The sequence below is a fragment of the Lygodium microphyllum genome, chromosome 1 (genome assembly GCF_053477565.2).
Source record: "Lygodium microphyllum isolate KBCC chromosome 1, Lygodium_microphyllum_v1.1.10, whole genome shotgun sequence".
NCBI classification, from domain to species: Eukaryota; Viridiplantae; Streptophyta; class Polypodiopsida; order Schizaeales; family Lygodiaceae; genus Lygodium; species Lygodium microphyllum.
The window spans coordinates 67321225-67343278 of record NC_141135.1 but is presented as its reverse complement, the minus strand read 5'-3'; the positions used below and the strand labels follow the sequence as shown (position 1 = coordinate 67343278).

At 40.3% G+C, this 22054-nt stretch overlaps 1 protein-coding gene and 1 pseudogene across 1 annotated transcript; both read left to right on the top strand.

Annotated features, from left to right (window-relative positions):
• Positions 1 to 217: 217 nt before the first annotated feature.
• LOC148041218 (uncharacterized) lies at positions 218 to 1111 on the top strand (annotated as a pseudogene).
• An 8538-nt stretch (positions 1112 to 9649) lies between these two features.
• LOC148041217 (uncharacterized) lies at positions 9650 to 10777 on the top strand. Its single transcript, XM_087679691.1, has one exon. It carries the CDS (start codon positions 9650 to 9652, stop codon positions 10775 to 10777), a length of 1128 nt encoding a protein of 375 aa, XP_087535817.1.
• Positions 10778 to 22054: the final 11277 nt, after the last annotated feature.

The window sequence follows — 22054 nt, the reverse complement described above, 5'->3', positions numbered from 1 at the left end:
CATAGTGGTGAGCATGATGAGATGCTTTCAGCCTATGTTGAGCAAGGTCAAGTGGAAAGCACAACTGATGCTGGTGAACATGTTACACGTATTCGTTCAGGACCTTTGCCTTCTCCTTCTCCAGCTACATCAAAAATACCTAATGATACCAAGCCTCCACATCCAGGAGTTGGGAAGAAGAAGCCTAAGCATATTGGACGCTTTGATGTTTTCGAGGATGACCCAGATCAAGACAGTGCAGATTCACCTCATGGGATCAAGAGCTTGCAGCAGCAGAAAGGAGAAGAGAAAAAGACTGTTGCAAAACATGATGACGAGATCCTTTTTGAAAGAGACCTTGAAGGCCTTAGAGTATCTTCATCATCATGGACATATTCACCGAGATGCCAAGGCATGGAATATTCTTGTTGATGGAAATGGTGCTGTGAAACTTGGGGACTTTGGTGTTTCTGCTTTCATGTTTGATACTGGTGACAGACAACGATCAAGGAACACTTTCGTTGGAACCCCATGTTGGATGGCACCTGAGGTTATGGAGCAAGTTCATGCGTATGATTTCAAGGCTAATATTTGGTCGTTTGGGATCACAGCCTTGGAGCTAGCACATGGGCATGCCCCCTTCTCGAAGTACCCTCCTATGAAGGTACTTTTGATGACCTTACAAAATGCCCCTCCAAGGCTTGACTATGAGAGAGACAAAAGGTTTTCAAAGTCATTCAAAGAGATGATAGCAATGTGTTTGGTGAAAGATCCTACAAAACGTCCAAGTGCAGAGAAATTGCTCAAGCACTCTTTCTTAAAGCATGCTCACTCTGCTGAATACGTTGCTCGAACAATATTGGATCCTCTTCCTCCTCTTTGGGAACGTGTGCATGACTTGAAGATGAAAGATGCCACACGTCTAGCTCAAAAGAAAATGCCGTATGGGGAGCAAGAAGAGAGGTCTCAGAATGAGTACAAGCGAGGTGTTAGCGGCTGGAATTTTGATTTAGAAGACATGAAGGCTCAGGCTGCTCTGGACGATGTTGAAGTTACTGCTGTGAAGGAAGAGCCATTTTTAAAGGAAGGTGAGAAGAAAACCATGGATCCCTTGGCAGCTTCAGGCTTGTGAGCATTACGTATGCACGGGAAGTTGAAAAGGTGGAGGCCGCTTTTCTGCGTATGGTATGCTATGAAAAGGAAGAGTGGCTAAAAAGGGGCTGCTTTTCCTCGGAATTCTGCGACTGGGACCATGGGTGCTTTTCTGGTTCTGGGAGGGAAGCCAATTTAGGGGGAAAACGGAAGGGATCGACGGTTGTCAAGCGAGGGAGGGCCTATGAGTACTGGGATCAGCCTGCTGTTTGATATAAAGTTTCTCTAAACCGCAATGGAACTACAGGCCATTCTTATCGAGAAGTATATTTGCAGGAAGCAATCTGGATGGAGGACAGGAACGACGTGAATTGAACAGGATTAGAGGGGAATGTATTTCTCAGTCGACGAAGGGGGAGTTTGTCCCGAATCCTTGTGAGACAGTTTAATGGATCTTTGCCTTCATCGACGTATAACACGGGCCAAAGCATTGTTATTTTTTTTCACTTGAAAATTGTGGAACCAGGCAAATGCAGAAGGAGATTTTTCCAAAGCTGAGGAGTGCTATTCGCGTGGTGCCAGGAGTGTCTCCCAGTGAATTTGTCTATTTCGTTTCTTTTTCGTCTTTTAGAATCATGAAGCTCCTCTGTTCCAACAGTGAAGAAGCTCTAGGCCTTAGTCTGAATTCCGTGATTTGGTGAAGGAGTGTCTCTCAAAGTGAAACTTCACAGAGCTGTATTAGAGCCTTTGCGTGCTGTCAAGATGTCACCTTTTGTGTTGAAAGTAGAGCTGAAATTGTCAAGGCTGCGAAATGGAGAATAACTCTATTGAATATTCATCTGGAGGTGCCATAGGAACAACATAGAATGGAGATGCTTCTGTTGCAACTGTCATGATCATCTTGCTCATAGACTTCAATTTCAATCTAGAATGATCGTTCTGGATAGCAGCTTTTCTAAGGTCACAGAAGTTGTGCGCTAGAGAGCATATTTGAGGCACTACCTGGGAAGAAGGAAGGGAGAGACAGTCGTGCTGAAGATAGATACAAAGCAGAGGCCACATAAATTTGATTGCATAAATAGACAGCATGAAGTAACATTTTCCCTTCAAAACTAGATAGGCCACTCTCCAAAGGGTAATCCTAAGGGCTCTTAACAAAATCTCAAACAACTGACCTATGCAAAGCAGTGAGCTAGATATGGAAAGAAACTTCATAGCCCAAGTTAGATCCCACTTACAATTGAAATCAGTACAACAGTGCAGTAATATCCTTCTCCAAAGGGTATGGACACAACAATGCTCACAGGCAAAGGCACACTAAAGCTAAGGCTGTGAAGTTTAAAATAGTGGTGAGGAAGGTCACTGAAGTCTTCCCTAAAGACCTCTTTATAAAGAGACTTCCAAGAGGTGTAGAAGAATTCATCAAGACCCAATAGAAATGTGTGTAGGCAGAATGGATGCAACTCAGAGTGAAAGAGGCTGAAACTGTTGTCAATTGTGAGTATTTGAAATCTTGCTTCTCATAAGCTTGGACTCTAATAAGAGCTTGTATACATGGCATGGGTCAATTGCATGGATCACATGTGGATTTATTATGGTATCACTCTATGCTCACAGTGAAAACTTGGCAGTAATACAATCGTTATTTGACATCATATTTGTCTTGATTATTTGCTTCGCTTAAATCTTCCGTCTTGGAATTTCACAAGAACTTCTATAGTTGCGACATTGCTTTCGAAACCCTTCGACATCTTTGGTGAACCCGACGTGAAAGCGTCGCAGAAGTTTCAGGATGGGAGATACTTCCGCCTCTATTTGAGCCTCTTCTAAAATTCCAGCTGCGTCTACTTCAGCTCCATCAATGACTGCTGCGTCAAGTACTTCAACAGAGGATCTAAAGCAGATTTTACAGAATATGTCCATGTATATGCAGCTCCAAAATCAGCAGACACAATTGTATATGCAGCAGCAACAACAATTGCATCAACAGCAGTTGTCTTAGCAAAGGCAACTCTATTCGAAGTAGGAGAATGCAAACAGTGCGACTAAGGCTATTGAAGTAGTTGAGAATGAGAAGAAGCTATTTGATGGCCGTAATGTTTCAGCATATTTGAAGACATATGAGATCAAGATGGGATTTTTTGGTGTTCCAGCTGGACTTATGAGTAAGTACTTCCTTCGTCTTGTCACACCCGCTTTGAGGGCAAAAGTGACTGATCTTTTTATTCAAAATACACATTGGCAAGATTTTAAGAAGGCCTTGAAAGAAGAATATTTCCTTGAAGACTTTGGTATGGCTACTCGGCGGTCATTCCCAGAGTGGGTCTACATGCCAAATAAAGGTCTAGCTGCTTCAGAGTTGATTCGAGAATTTGAGGAGAGGTATAGTCAGCTTGATGCCATTGAACAAAGAGCATTGGATGTTGAAAAAGTTGAGCTTTTCTTGCAAGCTGCAGATCCTGCTCTTCAAGAAGAATTGGGTGAGCTTCTTGAGGATTGCACGAAGCCTATGGGTCTTAAAACGGATTGGCAGGATGCTCAGGATGCAGTCTCAACTTTGACCAAGAGGAGGATATGGAAGACTCGCCTACAGAATGGTTCCATGACACCTACACCATCATCAGCTCCTATGCCCGCTTCTATCCCTGTTATTTCTTCTCCTCCTCAGCCAGTTTCTTGGCCTATGCCAGTGCCTACTGTTTCCACTCCACCTATTCCTCCACGACCGATGCCTACACCTTCTGCTCCAAAACCATCCGTTCCATCAGTGCCTACCTCTCTTGATGACATAATCAAAGGCATAACAGATTTGACACTGGAGTCAGTTAAAGCAGAGTTGGTGGGAAAGTTGAAAGAGCAGTTTTCTTCGACTGCGCCTACTACTTCTTCTAATGCTCCTATTGCACCTAGGAGTGCTCCTAGTGCACCTAGGAGAGATCGGAGATGTATTTGGTGCGATAGTATGGACCATCAGCATTGCAGGGATTGTGAATCTTTTTAGGATGCAAGGAGGAAGAATTTGGTATATTGGGGGCAAGATGGTAAGATTTGGTTGATTGAGACAGGAGCTCCACTTGTTACCAACTTTGGTAAAGGTGGAATGAAGGAGTTAGTGGATGACATGGCTACGCGTACTTCTTATGTGACAGCTAGAGGTGATGCTTCTGCATATGGAGTCTAGATTGAGAAGAGATCAGAGACTCAATCAGCGCTATGGACTTATGCTATGGAGACTACAAACAAGGGAAAAATTCAGCAAACTATTTTGACTAGTGCAGGCTCTAGCATCAGATCAGAGACAGGTTAGGACTCGCCTGTTGACAGGTACTCTATTTATGCTTATTTGGCTAAGTCTCAGGGAGTAGATGCACTTGTTGAGGAGAAGCGTAAGAGGGATGAAGAAAATCCAAGTGCAGCTAAGAAGACTAGAGGGGGTGAGTTTGTTACTCCACCTACTGCAGGACCGTCTTCAAAACCAGGGCCAAATCGACAGATGGAAGATGCTCAAAAGAGAGAAAAGAGGTAAGAGCCTAGAGAGAGAAAGCAGCCAGGGTTTAGATTGATGTCCGATATTGAGACATCTACAGACATGAAGAAAATATTTAATGACAAGATACTTGGCAGTGAGGTGACTTTCACTATTTCTGAGATTTTGGGCATCTCGAAAAGAGAGTTTCAAGATCAGTTTCAGGAGGTCCTGAAGAGGAAAAGACATGCATTGTCTACCACTGATACACAAGGAGTTTTGATTGGGGAATTGGATGAGGATGAGGATGAGGTTATGGTTGAAAATGCTTCTGTTTTTCCGTAGGTAAAGAAAAGGGTTCAGCCTATGCATTATGCTGAAATTGATGAGCATGTCTTGATACTGCGTAGTCACTTTTCGTGGAGCCATTGGGCTAGGGCAACTACAGAGATGATGGTAAAAATTGGAGAGAAACAGGTGCTTTATGTTGCATTGGTGGATCATGGTTCAGAGATTAATCTCATAGTTCGTGGAGTTTATGAGAGTAACATATGGCCTATGGATGTAGAGCATGGGTGGCGTATGAGAGCTGCCAATAATACTGCTGGTGATTTGTATGCTGCCTGTCCTAGTGTCAGGGTTTCTATTGGTGATATAGAGGAGGATTTTCATTTCTTTGTGCAGGATTCATGCTCTTATTCTATAATTCTTGGACAGCCATTCATCACAGAGATGCGCATGGAAACAAAGGTAATGGATGATGGTTCTGCTTATGCACGGATTCGCAGTAAAGATGGCATGAGAGCAGTTCAATTTATGACTGTATGTGTGAACCATGTTAGAAACAGGGATACTCTCAGAGATGCACCTTTGCCCACTGTGAGGGATTCAGATTTTCATTAGGTACCTCCGTTTCGCGAGACGACAATGGTACAGAGCAGAGGAGATTGGAGTTCTCGCCTCCTGGCAGCAGTGTTTTCTCCTCCGGTTTTGTTGGGATTTTAGCAAACAGTTCGATGAGCTATCAGAAAACTTCTAGGTTGCCTAGAGCTGCCAGGTAGTATATATGCAGGAAGGAGAAAATTTTGAAAAATACAGGAATTTTGGAGGATGATGAGCACATAGATGGGATGTATGACAGTGTGACTTGTGCAGATATGATGACAGAGATGGGAGATATGCTAAAAACTGATATGTAGAATTGTCATGGTAATGTATTAGTGCAATCCCTGGACATGTTTCATGAAATTGCAGATTTTGTGTCACAGATTGAGTCAGAGGCTGAGGTAACTCAGCAAAGAGTATTAAGTGCTGAAGAAATTCAGCAAACAAAGTTTTCAGCTGGTTATGATCAGCTTTCAAAGACACAGAGGGCTGAAAACTTTCAACCAACAGAGTTTACTGCTGAAATATTTCAGCATCCAGAGTTTAGGGCTGTTTCTATGTAGTCCATAGAGCAGAGGGCTGAGAATATTCAGCCATTGGAGTGCAGAATTGCTGATTTACAACAAGATTTGTGTAATGCAGAAGAGCATAATGAAGCCAGGGTTGACACGAAATACAAAACTGTGGATAAGAAGGTGAAGTCGGTAGCTGTACCGCTTCCACCTGACAGTGATCAGCAAATAGAGAGGGCTGCTAAACAGCCAATTTTGAGGAATCCGGAGTATATTGGTCATAAATTTTCAGCAGAGACTCTTGCTGAATTGAAGATTGGAAATGGTGATTTCTTGCTACCCATAGAGAAGCAATGCTTTTAGGAGATGCTTGAGCGACATGGAAGGGGATTTGCTTTTTTCCCTCATGAGATTGGATGTGTGAATCCAGATATTGTTGCTCCTATGGTCATTTTTACTATTCCTCATATTCCATGGAATCTTTGACCTATTCCAGTGCCTAAAGCACACGCGCCAAAGCTGATTGATTTATTGAATGAGAAAATTAGGATGGGAATTCTTGAGCCTTCATCTGCACCATACTCAAACAGGTGGTTTACAGTTCCAAAGAAGAATGGTACTCTTCGATTTATTCAAGATATGCAGCCAGTGAACAGAGTTACTATCAGGAATGTTGGTATAGGTCCAGTTGTGGATGAGTTTGCAAAAGCATTTGCTGGACGTGCCATCTATTCTTTAGGTGATTTGTATTCAGGATATGATCAGTTTCAGCTAGCTTTGGAAAGCAGGGACATAACCACCATGAGAACTCTTATTGGGCTAGTCAGGATGTGTACCTTGCCTCAAGGTGCCACTAATTCTGTTGCGCATATGATGAATGCCATGCATAAGGTCCTTCGTGATTACACACCTCAGCTTACTATGCCTTTCTTGGATGATGTGCCCATTAAGGGGTGTGCAGAAGAAGAGAAGAATGAGAGTCTAAATGAGCAGGGATGCAGATCCTTTGTGGCTAATCATATTTCAGCATGTGAGAAGATTTTGGCCAGGTTAGAAGAAGTGAAGTTGACACTTTCAGGGCAAATATCTGTTTTTGGAGTGAATGAGGTTGTCATTGTTGGACATATGTGTGGATATTATGGCAGGAAACCTTCACCTGATAAGGTGAATGCTATAGGCAAGATTGCGGAGTATTGTTCTACCACTTCAGAGGTACAGAGATTCATTGGAGCTTGTGTGTTTTATATGATTTGGATACCTCATTTTGCACACATAGCAGATTGTTTATATTAGCTGCTTCGAAAGGGGAAAAAATTCTATTGGGATGAGAGCCACACTAGAGCCATGCGGAAATTGAAGAAGTTATTGCAGAATGCTCCTACTCTTAGGAAAGCGGATTATAATTGTGGAAGGCCTATTGTATTGACAGTTGACACTAGTCCAATTGGCATAGGTTGGGCTGTGGGTCAAGATGATGCAGATGGAAATAGGTATGCTATTCGGTTTGGGGCGAAAGTCCTAAACGAGAGATAGAGGAGATATCTGCAAATCAAGAGGGAGCTACTAGGGATTGTCACGGCTCTCAAATGTGACAAGGAGTACTTTATTGGAGCTTCAGTTGTGGTAGAGACAAATTGCTTGCCATTGATTGGTATGATCACGAGTTGCTCTACTCTGGATATAGCCATGTTGAGATGGATTGCATACATCAAGTCATTAAATCCGGAATTTAAACACATAGCAGGGAAGGATAATCCAGTGGCAGATATGTTGTCTAGATCCAGATATGATGATGAGGAGACTCTACTTGCAGAAGAGGATGATGCAGAAATTTCAGCCACTATGGTTGATCATGTTTGTCATGTCTATGATATTGTGGCTTTCATAGAAGAACTCTATATTGGAGATTGGTTGCAGATTGACAGGTACCTTAGTACACTAAGCAAAAGAGATGAATGGACAGATGAAGAGTTCAAGAAGATCAGAAGGAAAGCCTATGGTTATTTTCTCAAGGACGGATTTCTTTGGAAGCATCCGAAGAAAAGAGGCGGATTACCTTTGCGGGTTGTCTACGATAGAGAGACACAGTTACAGGTGATGAGGGAGTTTCATGAGAGTCCTTGGGCTGGTCATAGAGGAGTGTGGGCTACTTATGAGAAAATCAAGGAGAAATATTGGTGGAAAGGCATGTATAGAGATGTTTCTTACTTTGTTGAGACTTGCAGAGACTGCCAGATGTATTCAGTAGTGCGTCATCGAGATGAGCTTCATCCGACCTATCCGCTATGCATTCACTATAAGTGGGTAGTTGATTTGGTTACCATGCCTATGGGTCTATGGCAGATAAGATACATTGTTTTGGCTAGAGAGGATCTTACCAATCATGTTGAGGGCAGATCTTTGAGAACGAAGACCACTAGTGCAGTGTGTAAGTTCTTATTGGAGGAAATTTTCTGCAGGTATGGTTGTGTGGGTAAGATCATTGCGGATCGTGGTGAATTGGATGCATATGAAGCTAGGGAGTTTTTCTCTCAGCTAGGAATCAAGTTGGCTCTAACTACAGCATATAATCCAGAGGGAAATGGGAAGAGTGAAAGAGGGCATCCGCTGATAGTGAAAGCATTAGCCAAAGCATGCAGAGGACGGATTGGAGAATGGTGGAGACTTATACCATTTGCTTTGTGGGTTGATCGTATGACTCATAGTGTTACCACATGATATATGCCTGCAGAGTTGATGTATGGTCAGAAACCTGTTATGCCGACTGAGACTTGTGCTTTGACTTGGTCAGTTTTACCTTGGCAGGAGGATTTGACGAGAGAAGAGCTCTTAGCTCTTCGGATTCAACAGTTGGAGAGGAGACCAGAGGATATTCAGCTAGCTATTGATAGGTTGAAGGTTGCTAGACTAAGAAATAAGGACAGGTTTGACAGTAGGCATCGTTTGCGGCCTAGAGCAATAGAAGAGGGAGATTGGGTATTGGTCTTTGATAGCAGCCTTGAAAATCAGCATACTGCACTTCGGAAGATGGTGAAAAGATGGTTTGGGCCGTATATAGTCAGACATGTCTTTGATAATGCAACATATGAGCTGACAGAATTGGATGGGACAGTGCTTAGAGTGCCTATTGCTGGAAAAAGAATCAAGATTTTCAAGAAAAGAGATGATGAGGATTATGCATTGGAAGAATTTTCAAGAGGAGCAACGAGAAGAAACTCTAATGGAAGAGACAGATGATATGATAGATAATCTTCTTGATATACCGGAAATGCATAATGAAGAGATTGATCTGTTTGTGGATCTTGATGATAACGATCATGGGTAGTTGGCCCATTCGGAGGATGCGCAGGACTAGAGGGGGTGGATGTCGTATTGCTGCGCATTCGAGGTGTGAAAACCACCCAAAAGTTGTGTGTGTGATTTGATACTTTGTACATACTTAGTTGTTGTGTTTATATTTATTTTCTAGGTATGAGTATAATGGGGAGGAGTTGGAGGCATAGTGGTGAGCATGATGAGATGCTTTCAGCCTATGTTGAGCAAGGTCAAGTGGAAAGCACAACTGATGCTAGTGAACGTGTTACACGTATTCGTTCAGGACCTTTGCCTTCTCTTTCTCCAGCTACATCAAAAATACCTAATGATACCAAGCATCCACATCTAGGAGTTGGGAAGAAGGAGTCCAAACATATTGGACGCTATGATGTTTTCGAGGATGACCCATATCAAGACAGTGCAGATTCACCTCATGGGATCAAGAGCTTGCAGCAGCAGAAAGGAGAAGAGAAAAAGACTGTTGCAAAAGATGATGACGAGATCCTTTTTGAAAGAGACCTTGAAGGCCTTAGAGTATCTTCATCATCATGGACATATTCACCGAGATGTCAAGACGGGGAATATTCTTGTTGATGGAAATGGTGCTGTGAAACTTGGGGCCTTTGGTGTTTCTGCTTGTATGTTTGATACTGGTGACAGACAACAATCAAGGAACACTTTCGTTGGAACCCCATGCTGGATGGCACCTGAGGTTATGGAGCAAGTTCATGGGTATGATTTCAAGGCTGATATTTCGTCCTTTGGGATCACAGCCTTGGAGCTAGCACATGGGCATGCCCCCTTCTCGAAGTACCCTCCTATGAAGGTACTTTTGATGACCTTACAAAATGCCCCTCCAAGGCTTAACTATGAGAGAGACAAAAGGTTTTCAAAGTCATTCAAAGAGATGATAGCAATGTGTTTGTTGAAAGATCCTACAAAACGTCCAAGTGCAGAGAAATTGCTCAAGCACTCTTTCTTCAAGCATGCTCACTCTGCTAAATACGTTGCTCGAACAGTATTGGATCCTCTTCCTCCTCTTTGGGAACGTGTGCATGGCTTGAAGATGAAAGATGTCGCACGTCTAGCTCAAAAGAAAATGCCGTATGGGGAGCAAGAAGAGAGGTCTCAGAATGAGTACAAGCGAGGTGTTAGCGGCTGGAATTTTGATTTAGAAGACATGAAGGCTCAGGCTGCTCTGGACGATGTTGAAGTTACTGCTGTGATGGAAGAGCCATTTTTAAAGGAAGGTGAGAAGAAAAACATGGATCCCTTGGCAGCTTCAGGCTTGCGAGCATTACGGTATGCACAGGAAGTTGAAAAGGTGGAGGCCACTTTTCTGCGTGTGGTATGCTATGAAAAGGAAGAGTGGCTAAAAAGGGGCTGCTTTTCCTCGGAATTCTGCGACTGGGACCATGGGTGCTTTTCTGGTTCTAGGAGGGAAGCCAATTTAGGGGGAAAACGGAAGGGATCGACGGTTGTCAAGCGAGGGAGGGCCTATGAGTACTGGGATCAACCTGTTGTTTGATATGAAGTTTCTCTAAACTGCAATGGAACTATAGGCCATTCTTATCGAGAAGTATATTTGCAGGAAGAAATCTGGATGGAGGACAGGAACGACATGAATTGAACAGGATTAGAGGGGAATGTATTTCTCAGTCGACGAAGGGGGAGTTTGTCCCGAATCCTTGCGAGACAGTTTAATGGATCTTTGCCTTCATCGACGTATAACAGGGGCCAAAGCATTGTTATTTTTTTTCACTTGAAAATTGTGGAACCAGGCAAATGCAGAAGGAGATTTTTCCAAAGCTGAGGAGTGCTATTCGCGTGGTGCCAGGAGTGTCTCCCAGTGAATTCGTCTGTTTCTTTTCTTTTTCGTCTTCTAGAATCATGAAGCTCCTCTGTTCCAACAGTGAAGAAGCTCTAGGCCTTAGCCTGAATTCTGTGATTTGGTGAAGGAGTGTCTCTCAAAGTGAAACTTCACAGAGCTATATTAGAGCCTTTGCGTGCTGTCAAGATGTCACCTTTCGTGTTGAAAGCAGAGCTGAAATTGTCAAGGCTGCGAAACGGAGAAGAACTCTATTGAATATTCATCTGGAGGTGCCATAGGAACAACATAGAATGGAGATGCTTCTGTTGCAACTGTCATGATCATCTTGCTCACAGACTTCAATTTCAATCTAGAATGATCGTTCTGGACAGCAGCTTTTCTAAGGTCACAGAAGTTGCACGCTAGAGAGCATATTTGAGGCACTACCTGGGAAGAAGGAAGGGAGAGACAGCCGTGCTGAAGATAGATACAAAGCAGAGGCCACATAAATTTGATTGCATAAATAAACAGCAGGAAGTAACATTTTCCCTTCAAAACTAGATAGGCCACTCTCCAAAGGGTAATCCTAAGGGCTCTCAACAAAATCTCAAACAACTGACCTATGCAAAGCAGTGAGCTAGATATGGAAAGAAACTTCATAGCCCAAGTTAGATCCCACTTACAATTGAAATCAGTACAATAGTGCAGTAATATCCTTCTCCAAAGGGTATGGACACAACAATGCTCACAGGCAAAGGCACACTAAAGCTAAGGCTGTGAAGTTTAAAATAGTGGTGAGGAAGGTCACTGAAGTCTTCCCTAAAGACCTCTTTATAAAGAGACTTCCAAGAGGTGTAGAAGAATTCATCAAGACCCAATAGAAATGTGTGTAGGCAACATGGATGCAACTCAGAGTGAAACAGGTTGAAACTGTTGTCAATTGTGAGTATTTGAAATCTTGCTTCTCATAAGCTTGGACTCTAATAAGAGCTTGTATACATGGCATGGGTCAATTGCATGGATCACATGTGGATTTATTATGGTATCACTCTATGCTCACAGTGAAAACTTGGCAGTAATACAATCGTTATTTGACATCATATTTGTCTTGATTATTTGCTTCGCTTAAATCTTCAGTCTTGAAATTTCTCAAGAACTTCTGTAGTTGTGACATTGCTTTCAAAACCCTTCGACAACGTGTGGACATTGATGATGGACCACCTGGCTAGATGGGTCCACATATCTACACTTAGCACGTTGGTGGTCATTATGATACTCATATGGCTATTGACTTATAACTTATTATATTTAGTTTGTTACACCTACCCACATCTAGCAAAGATATAGCACCAGTCGATTAGTGTAGTTAGTTATGCACTACTTGACTCAGAATGCCACTTTCCTTTATGTTGTATCTTATCTATACTTTGTCTATATTGTATAGTGTATGGACGAAGAAAAAGTTAGCAAATAAACGTTTTGGCCTCCATCTCTCTTCTTGTATTCTTGAGTGAGCTTCCTCTTGTGAATACAGTGTGTGTTTGGCGCAGCAGCTCAAGCAAATCCCCCCATCATGCAATTTTTGACATGGTATCAGAGCCGCACCACTAAGAGAGGCTGATTTTGAAGGCTGAAGTGAAGGAGAAGAAGCAAGGTTCAAGCAAGTAAGCAATGGGTAAGAAGCTCTCCCATTCTTCCACTCTCTCTCTTGGATAGTGCCTATGGAGGCATCGGAAGCAGGGTAGAGTGAAAATCTTAGATTGTTATGAGATTTAGTGTGCGAGCAGAGGGCTATATATTTTGCAGATAAGCCCTATTGGACTGGCCCGCAGTTATTTTGGCCGTCTGAGGCCGTTTTAGGCCCTGTTTTAGAGCCGCAAGGTTGCAGACAACAGTTTCAAGGTAGAGTGTAATTTCGGCTATATTGACCAAAAGTAGGTGCACAGGTTACATATTTTGAATCTGTAACTTTTTGAGGTGTTTGCAGAAAGAAAATATAAGGTTTATCTGCAAATAGGTTGTAGATTACATGTACTATTGAGCAATTAGTGAAAAAGATTGCTTTGTATATTGCTATGCACGTGTTGTGAAAGATTGCAGAAGACTAGCTTATTGTGATGTATCCTTGTTTGTGATAATGGTAGAGAACAGTGGAAGTCCCATTATTGAGAAGCTCGACAAAAACAACTATCCTTCATGGAAGTTCCGTGTGATGAACTTCCTCATTGGAAAGGGCCTTTATAAGTTTGTTTCAGGTGAAGAAAAGGAGCCAAAGCTGGGGCCGACTGTAGATGAATTAAAAGCATGGAAAGAATGGAAAGTGAAAGACAAAAAGGTGATGTACTGGTTATCTACAGTCATTGATAATACGATGTTGGGACATATCAAGAATACAGAAACTTCACATGGAGCTTGGAAAATTTTTGAGAACATGTTTTCAGTAAATACAAAGGCGCAAAATATTCAACTCAAGCAAGAGTTGAATGCCTTGAAGAAAGGGAAAATCTCTGTCAATGAGTATGTGTTGAAGGTGATAAGCATTGCATATGCTTTAGCAATGATTGATGCAATGCCTGATGATGATGATTTGGTTTCATTCACTTTGAGTGGTCTTAATAATGAGAAGGCATGGAAATCATTTGTTACTTCAGTATACGTACGGAAGCCATTTCCAGATTTTGATGAGCTGATCTCTCTTATGATTACCAAAGAGATCAATATGTAGGGTGACTTATCTGAAAAAAATGGTGAACAAGTTCAAGCATTTTACTCAAGTTCAGGAAGGGAACATTGTAGATTCTCTTCAAGAGGTTGTGGCATGGGATGTGTTGGCGATAACTAGCAAAACAAGTTCAATTAGCAATTTGGTGAAATGCAGGTTTCAGGAGGCCAAGGAAACTTTAGAGGCAGGGGGAGCTCTAGAGGAAGAGGTGGATGGCAGAATAGAGGTTCTGGAAATTCTGCTATTGCTTGCCATTATTGTGGCAAAACAGGCCATATTGTAGCCCATTGCTATGCTAAGAAGGATGACATTCGCAGTGGTAAATCACAGCAAGGAAACTATACATTGTCTTCATGACAGAATGAAGACAAAAATGAGCATCTATTTGTTATGCAACATATGATGAATGCAGTTACAGGAAAGGGGACACATGATGATGTATGGTATGTCGATTCAGGTGCATCTAATCATATGACCAGTCATGTTGAATGGTTTGGAGAGATGCATGACTTATAAAATCTAGGTTATGTGCAGACGGGTGATGATTCATGCCACCCAATTTCACACATTGAAAAGGTTGCCTTGTCATTGTATGATGGCCAGACAAAGAGTCTGACAGATGTATTACATGTGCCATGAATCACAAAGAATTTAGTGTATGTTGACCAAATGGTAGAGCACGGGTTGCAGGTCCGATTTAATGCAAAAGGTTGTTTTGTAGAAGACTTTAATGATAAGTGCAGGTGGGTCACAAAAGGAAGTAGAGTTGGCCGCATGTTCACTTTAGATGTTGGAATTCCTATAATGGATGCTACTGTGTATGCTAAAGGAAAAGGAGTAGTTGCAAATATTGAAATATGACATAAACGTATTAGACATGCAACTTTGCAAAGACTGAAATTAATGCAATCCAAAGAATTGGTTACAAGGTTGCCTTCTTTTCGAGTTGCAAAATTGCATAAAGTTTGTGAAGCATGCTAGTTTGGTAAGCATGTAAGATAACCCTTCTTGCATGACAGAGAAGTAAGTAGAAAAATACTTGATGTAGTGCATACAGATGTTTGGGAGCCTACACAGAATATATCTCTTGGTGGTAGCAAATGCTTTGTCACATTTATTAATGACTGTTCAAGGAAGTTATGGGTATACTTCATGAAGGAAAAGAGTGATATGTTTGAGTACTTCAAATCTTTTAATGCAGCTGTTAAAACATGAAATATACTTAAAAGTGAAGTGCTTGAGATTAGATGGAGGGAGAGAGTATCTCTCTAATGAGTTTAGTGGATTCTTGAGGACTCATGGGATAAAGAGGCAATTTACTTGCAAGTATATCCCACAGTAAAATGAGGTTGCAAAAAGAAAAAATAGACATATTGTAGAAGTTGTACGGGCATTAATGGCTAAAAAGAATATGCCAAAACATTGTTTGTCTGAAGCTGTCCATACTGTTGTCTATATTATGAACAGAATTCCCATAGCTATGGTTCATGGGATGACTCTCCTGAAGAATGCTTTACTGGCAAGAAGGCCGATGTATCACACTTGAAGGTATTTGGATGTGTTGCATATGTTCATGTGCCAGATGAGCTATGAAAGAAGCTTGATCCAAAGGAAGAAAAATGTATTTTTATTTGATACTCTTTAGAGCAGAAAGGGTATCGTTGTTATAACCTTGTCACAGGTGAGTTCAGAGTGAGCAGGGATGTTGTCTTTGATGAGATGGGTAGCTGGTATGCACCCAATGGTGATGTATTGAATGATGATAATGATCAAGATAACTATGTGCAGAAAGAAAAATAAGAATCACGGAGTCATAGTGGACTAGAAACATCATGTGGTACTATACCTACAGTGAGCCCTTGGTCTGGGAGACTAAGGAGTAGCTCCACATCTTCAGGTGGATCTATAAGTGCTGCAGGGAAGGACAAAGCAAACAAGAAAGTGTTGGATGGTAATGATGCATCTACTAGTCATTTGGGATTTGATAGAGATTCTAGTGGTTCGGAGAGTTTGGATGATGAGCTTGGTATTCCTTCAGTCACAGGACACCAGGTGTACAGAGAGCTCATAGTAATGTAAAGGCTCCATTGAGTGATCCAGTGGTACACAGATCTAGCAGGGTTAGATATCCTATTAAAATATTTAGTTTTGAAGGTTATACAGATCACCATTATGCTTATATGATGAAACTAGTTGAGGATGTTGAGCCCACTTGTTTTGAGAATGTTGTTGGTCATGCTCATTGGGATGCAGCAATGGATGAGGAGATGGTTGCATTAGAAACCAATAAGACTTGGGATTTAGTACCCTTACCTAAGGGTAAGAAAGCTATTGGCTGTAAATGGGTTTACAAAGTCAAGCATAATGCAGATGGCTTAGTTAGTACGTATAAGGCTACGCTGGTTGCAAAAGGCTATGCTCAAACATATGGCATATATTATAAAGAGACATTCATTTCAGTTGCTAGGATTGCAACTGTTAGGTGTGTGATTGCCTTGGTAGCAGCCAAAGGTTGGAGTTTGCATCAAATGGATGTTAAGAATGCCTTTTTGCATGGTGAATTGCAAGAAGAAGTGTATATGGAGCAGCCAGCAGGTTATGAGGATTTAGAGTATCCCACATATGTGTGCAAGTTAAAGAATGCACTCTATGGGCTGAAGCAGGCACCTAGAGCATGGTCTGACAAGATTGGAGAGTATCTTGTCAATATTGGATTTTGTATTTTTTATGTTGATCACTATCTTTATGTGAGAAAGAGAGATGCAGGTTTGGTCATCATAGTCATCTATGTGGATGACTTGATTATTAGAGGTGATAGTGACAATGGGATTACTGAAGTTAAGGACTTCTTGAAGAAGAAGTTCGAGTTAAAAGATTTGGGTGAGCTGAGTTACTTTCTTGGTATTGAGGTGATCACATGTGATGATGGTATATGGGTATCCCAAAGGCAGTATGGCTTGGATATGTTATCCAAGTATGGTATGAGAGAAGCCTCTTTCAGTACCATTGAAGTAAAATGTGAAGTTAAGTGCCAACATTGGGGATGAGATAGAAGACCCTACTATGTTCAGGAGGATAGTAGGGAGTTTGATTTACATGACTATCACAAGGCCAAACTTGAGCTATGCTATTGGCCTTGTCAGTCAGTTTATGCAAATGCCTAGAAAGCCTCATTTGGATGCAATTAGACGTATATTGAGATATGTGAAGTCCACTTGACATTATGGACTTTTTTATGAGGCAAGTAAGGATGTATAGGTCTTTGGATACACAGATGTAAATTGGATTGGTAGCATGTCAAACAGAAGATCTACTAGTGGATTCATGTTTTCCCTTGTTAGTGCAACAATTACATGGAGCAGCTTTATCGAGTACGGAAGCTGAGTATAGAGGTGTTGCTATGGTAGCATGTGAGGTGGTATGGCTGTAAAAGTTATTAGGTGATTTGGATGTGCAGGGAGATGATTTAGTTTTCATTCATTGTGACAACATGAGCAACATACAGTTAGCTAAGAATCTAGTGTTCCATGCTAGGACAAAACACATTGAGGTGCACTACCACTTTGTGAGAGAGAAGGTACTTGCAGGAGAGATTGACTTGGTATATGTCATCACACAAGATTAGATAGCTGACATTTTCACAAAGGAATTAGGTACAGAGAAGCTTCAAAAGTTCTGAAGCTTACTTGGAGTTGCAGAGATAAAGTTAAGCTTGAGAGGGAGTGTTGAGATGGCAAGCTCAACACATGCAAACATTGATGATGGACTGCCTGGCTAGATGGGTCCACACGTCTAAACTTAGCACGTTGGTGGTCATTATCATACTCACATGGCCACTAACTTATCACTTATTATATTTAGTTTGTTACACCTACCTACACAGCTGGAAAAGATATAGCGCCAGTAGATTAGTGTAGTCGGTTATGCACTGTTTGGCTCAAAAGGCCACTTTCCTTTATGTTGTATATTATCTATACTTTGTGTATATTGTATAGTGTGTGGAAGAAGAAGCAAAAATAAGCAAGAAAATGTTTTGGTCTCCATCTCTCTTCTTGTGTTCTTGAGTGAGCTTTCTCTTGTGTATATAGTGTGTGTTTGGTGCAGTAGCTCAAGCAAATCCCCCCATCATGCGATTCTTGACAACAATAAAAACAATCCTTTGAAATATAACTTTTTTATTTACTAGAGAATCTTATACAAGCATTCACCTTCCATCCATATGGAAGAATGATTTGAAGGCCTTTATTTTACCAAGATTTTGCCCCTAATTAGTAATGGGGTGTTGAATAGTGCATGAGGGAGACGAGGAACGGAGAAAGAGAGAGGAGAAGAGAGATACGAGACACCGAAAGTGGAACCCTAGAAGTGTGTCAACTGAGCACACATGATAGGAATATATAGAGGGGACCTGGGGCGCTATATATAGATAGACTATATATAGCTAACACCCCCACTCAAATAAAGGTCCCTTACTATGGATGACCTGGGGTGCTATATATAGATAGACTATATATATAGCTAACACTATATATACCTAACACCCCCACTCAAATAAAGGTCCCTTACTATGGATGGAAAAACCTTGGGGGCTCAAGGGAAAAACCCACAGCTCTATATAGGCCTACCGTTATATTAATATTCAAAATATAAAATTACAAAGTTGAACTTACAAGAGCCTATTCATAGGCATCAAAGGAGCTATATCACTCCTGAATTACAACAACCTATTGAGAGGCATCAAAAGAGCCTTGTCACTCCTAAATATACAACATGTAAAATAAGGATAAGCGACATCAGTGCAAATGATAAAATCTCCAAGAAATTCCTTCAACTGAACTTGGGATGTGAGCAGTATATCTGTCACATCAAAACTTAAAGAAAAAGCGTTACAGTGACATTAGAACAATACAAAGTCTATAGAGACAGTTCGTGACGCCGCTCTATAGACAACATAACACATGTGGGGCCCCATGAACAGAATATAAATAAAACAATTTATCATTAGCTGGAATATAGACGCTCATCAACTGGAAAGAATATAAACGAAATAATGTGTCATAAGATGGAAAGAATATAAATGAAATAATGTGTCATCAGCTGGAATATAGACAAACGAGGACGATCATCAGCTGTAAAGAATATAAACGAAATAATGTGTCATCAGCTAATGTGTCATCAGTTGGAATATAGACCCTCATCAGCTAGAATAATGAACGAGGACGATCATCATGAATCTGAGTAAAAGTCAAGATATTAATAAACTCTCACAATGAGTACCATAGTCTATCTATATATAGCGCCCCATGTCATCCATAGTAAGGGACCTTTATTTGAGTGGGGGTGTTAGCTATATATAGTGTTAGCTATATAGTCTATCTATATATAGCACCCCAGGTCCCCTCTATATATTCCTATCATGTGTGCTCAATTGACACACTTCTGGGGTTCCACTTTCGGTGTCTCCTGTCTCTCTTCTCCTCTCTCTTTCTCCGTTCCTCATCTCCCTCATGCACTGTTCAACATGGGTCCCTTAGGAAGTCTGTCCTTAGTCACGTAGGATTTTGACGTTTCTTAGGAGCTTAAGAGTTTATTGGCCAAAGCCTCCCTGACACCCTCAACTCATCCTCCCAAGGGATTCCCCATGGAGTAGCCTCTTGGTGAAGGATTTCGTAGCTAGCCTTGGGGGCAGTCTAGTATGCTTTCCTTTTATCCTATTGTAAATTTGGTATATTAAGATTTTGACCAATTCAATTAATCTTTCTAACTACATTAAGTCAACTTGATGCACCATTTACAAGTACAAGTAATTCTATTTCAAGTAATATTTCTACACAATAGGAAGGTAATCATAGTAATGTTTTAACCTAGTAGCAATTATTTTCAACCTGGTCCTATCTCCTTCTCTTAGATTTTCCTAGTTTCTCTTTGGATTTTCTAGGTTCCTTTGATTTCTCAATTTTAACTAGCCTTGTTTGTTGGATTTATCCTTGGTTATTCTTAAACTTTAAAACCTATTTTGACCTTTGCCCACAACCTTTATGAGTCTAAATCTTTATTGAAGGTTGGTTGATTGACCTTATTATGAGTCTTGATTATTTTCTTTGACTCCTATGAGCTAGGATATGGTTAAATTTTATCTTTACTTGTGAAAACTAAGTTGGAAACGTTGGAATCTTGATTTTTACCTTCAAAGCTACGTAAGCTAACAAGGAAAGTATTTCTCATAGGAATTTTAGGCTTCTATTTTCTTGAAAGAGAATCATATTGGCATCATATTGGCTTTTTAGTTACTTTATGAACTAGGGTTTGTACTTTACTTTTTTATGTTGATAAAACGAGTTGATTGGAATATCCTAGGCTTCTAATGGCTACATACGTAATTTGATACTTTCTAATGGCTACGTATGCAATTTCATAGTTTTGACTTAGTTTTGATAACAATGAGATTTTCTCTATTTAAGAGGGGATTTTTACTCAATGAATTTAATGACCTACTTTTAACTAAATTAATTCCCTTTTTCCCATATTTACATGATTTATAAAAGCCAAGAAAAATATTATTGATGCAATTACTTGATTCTTACTAAAATTTGTTGTGGATTTTCTAATAAACCTTTCTAAATTAAAAGTTGATTTATTTGATGCACTTTGTTTATATGTAGCCAAAGCAAGATTTAATTCGATGCATTATGATGTTGTGAAATTTAATCAGCAATATTAGTCAGCATACTTTATCTATGCTTGATGAATATGTCAATCTTGAACATCTTTTTCTTTGGCTACCACTACACAGAGAAAGCTTGCTCTAATCATATATGCCCTATGGGACAATTTATGTGTAGGTTTAAAAGGCTCTCAAAAGATCTCATGCCTCTCTCTCTATCTCTCCCTTGATTTATTCTCCCTCTCCGAGTCCCTCTTTTCCTCTCTCTTAAGCTCTCCTCTCTCTCTCCCTAAAAAAAAAAAGGCCAAACAAATCAACTAATCTATAATTTTCTCTCTTTCTCTATTTCCTTAAAGCAACCAAACCATAATTTCTGCTCTTTCTCTCTCTCTCTCTCTCTCTCTCTCTCATATAGAAATTTCAAATTTCATGATCAAGAAACTCAAAATTGGACACAACAAATTATATTATCATATATTCTATTTCTCTTGATCACACACACAAAATTTCTCACTCAAATACAATAAAGCATGCATGTATGGAAACAACAAACACTACCTTGAAGCTATGGTATTCTTCAAGTATAGTGTGGAGCAAAGAGAGTGTTTAGAAGAGAAGCAAGCAAAGAAATTAAAAGTCATGAAAAGTATGGATAGAAGCTCTTGTCATTCAGGTGTTTTTTAAACTTTCATTCTCACTTTCTCTTGATACACTCCTTCATATAGAATGTATAGCAGCAGAGAAAAGAAATGTTTCATCTGAAGGGTAAATTTTAATAACATTGATATGCTCATTAAAACACATATCAAAATGCACACTATTACAAGCACTATTAATAGTGTCGAAAAGAGTTCTAGGACTCACATTGAGATATGCATCGGAATATTTAGTGAATATATATTTATGCTACCAATGGCATCAACAATACTAACACCTATAACGTGCATTTTCTTTTTTCACATTCTTTTTAAAAAATCACATAGATGTCCCCACCATATGTTGTAGTAGCATTTCAAAGATGCTATCAATTTTTTGTTGTATGGATGCTCAAAATGAAGGATATATTGGTAATTCTTTCAAATTATCCAACTCAAGAAATCTTATAAATGCCCTTTTCAAAGGATTTTTAAACTAGGAGGGATGTTATAATTGAGAGAGCATGTGGTTGAATCCGTTTTCAAGTGGTAAGTTATATTTTCTATTAGTAACAATTTCCAAACCATAAGCTACAACATGTTTATTATTTTTTGAAAAATTTAAACTTGGGATCATAGAGGTGACAAATTTAAACCTTCTCATAAGATGATTGGGGTACGAGATGTGGATAAAAAATCTTGGGTCTTTATTTTCAAGTAGAACTTTTCTCTCATCACAGGGAAGCTCCAAAAGATGAAAATGGATTGGCTGTAAAGTAGCTTGTTAATAGTGCTACTATATAATCAAGGGAGGCACCTTTTCTTTAATTAGGGTTGCTAGAAGTTGAACTTCTAGTAAAGGGTTTTTTAATTTCACACTATGATGTCCTCTTTTGATCGCAAGAGGTGGAGCAAAGCTTGAGAACTTAGGCACTTCATAGATTGTGGTGGATTCAAGCTTCTTTTTTGTGTGT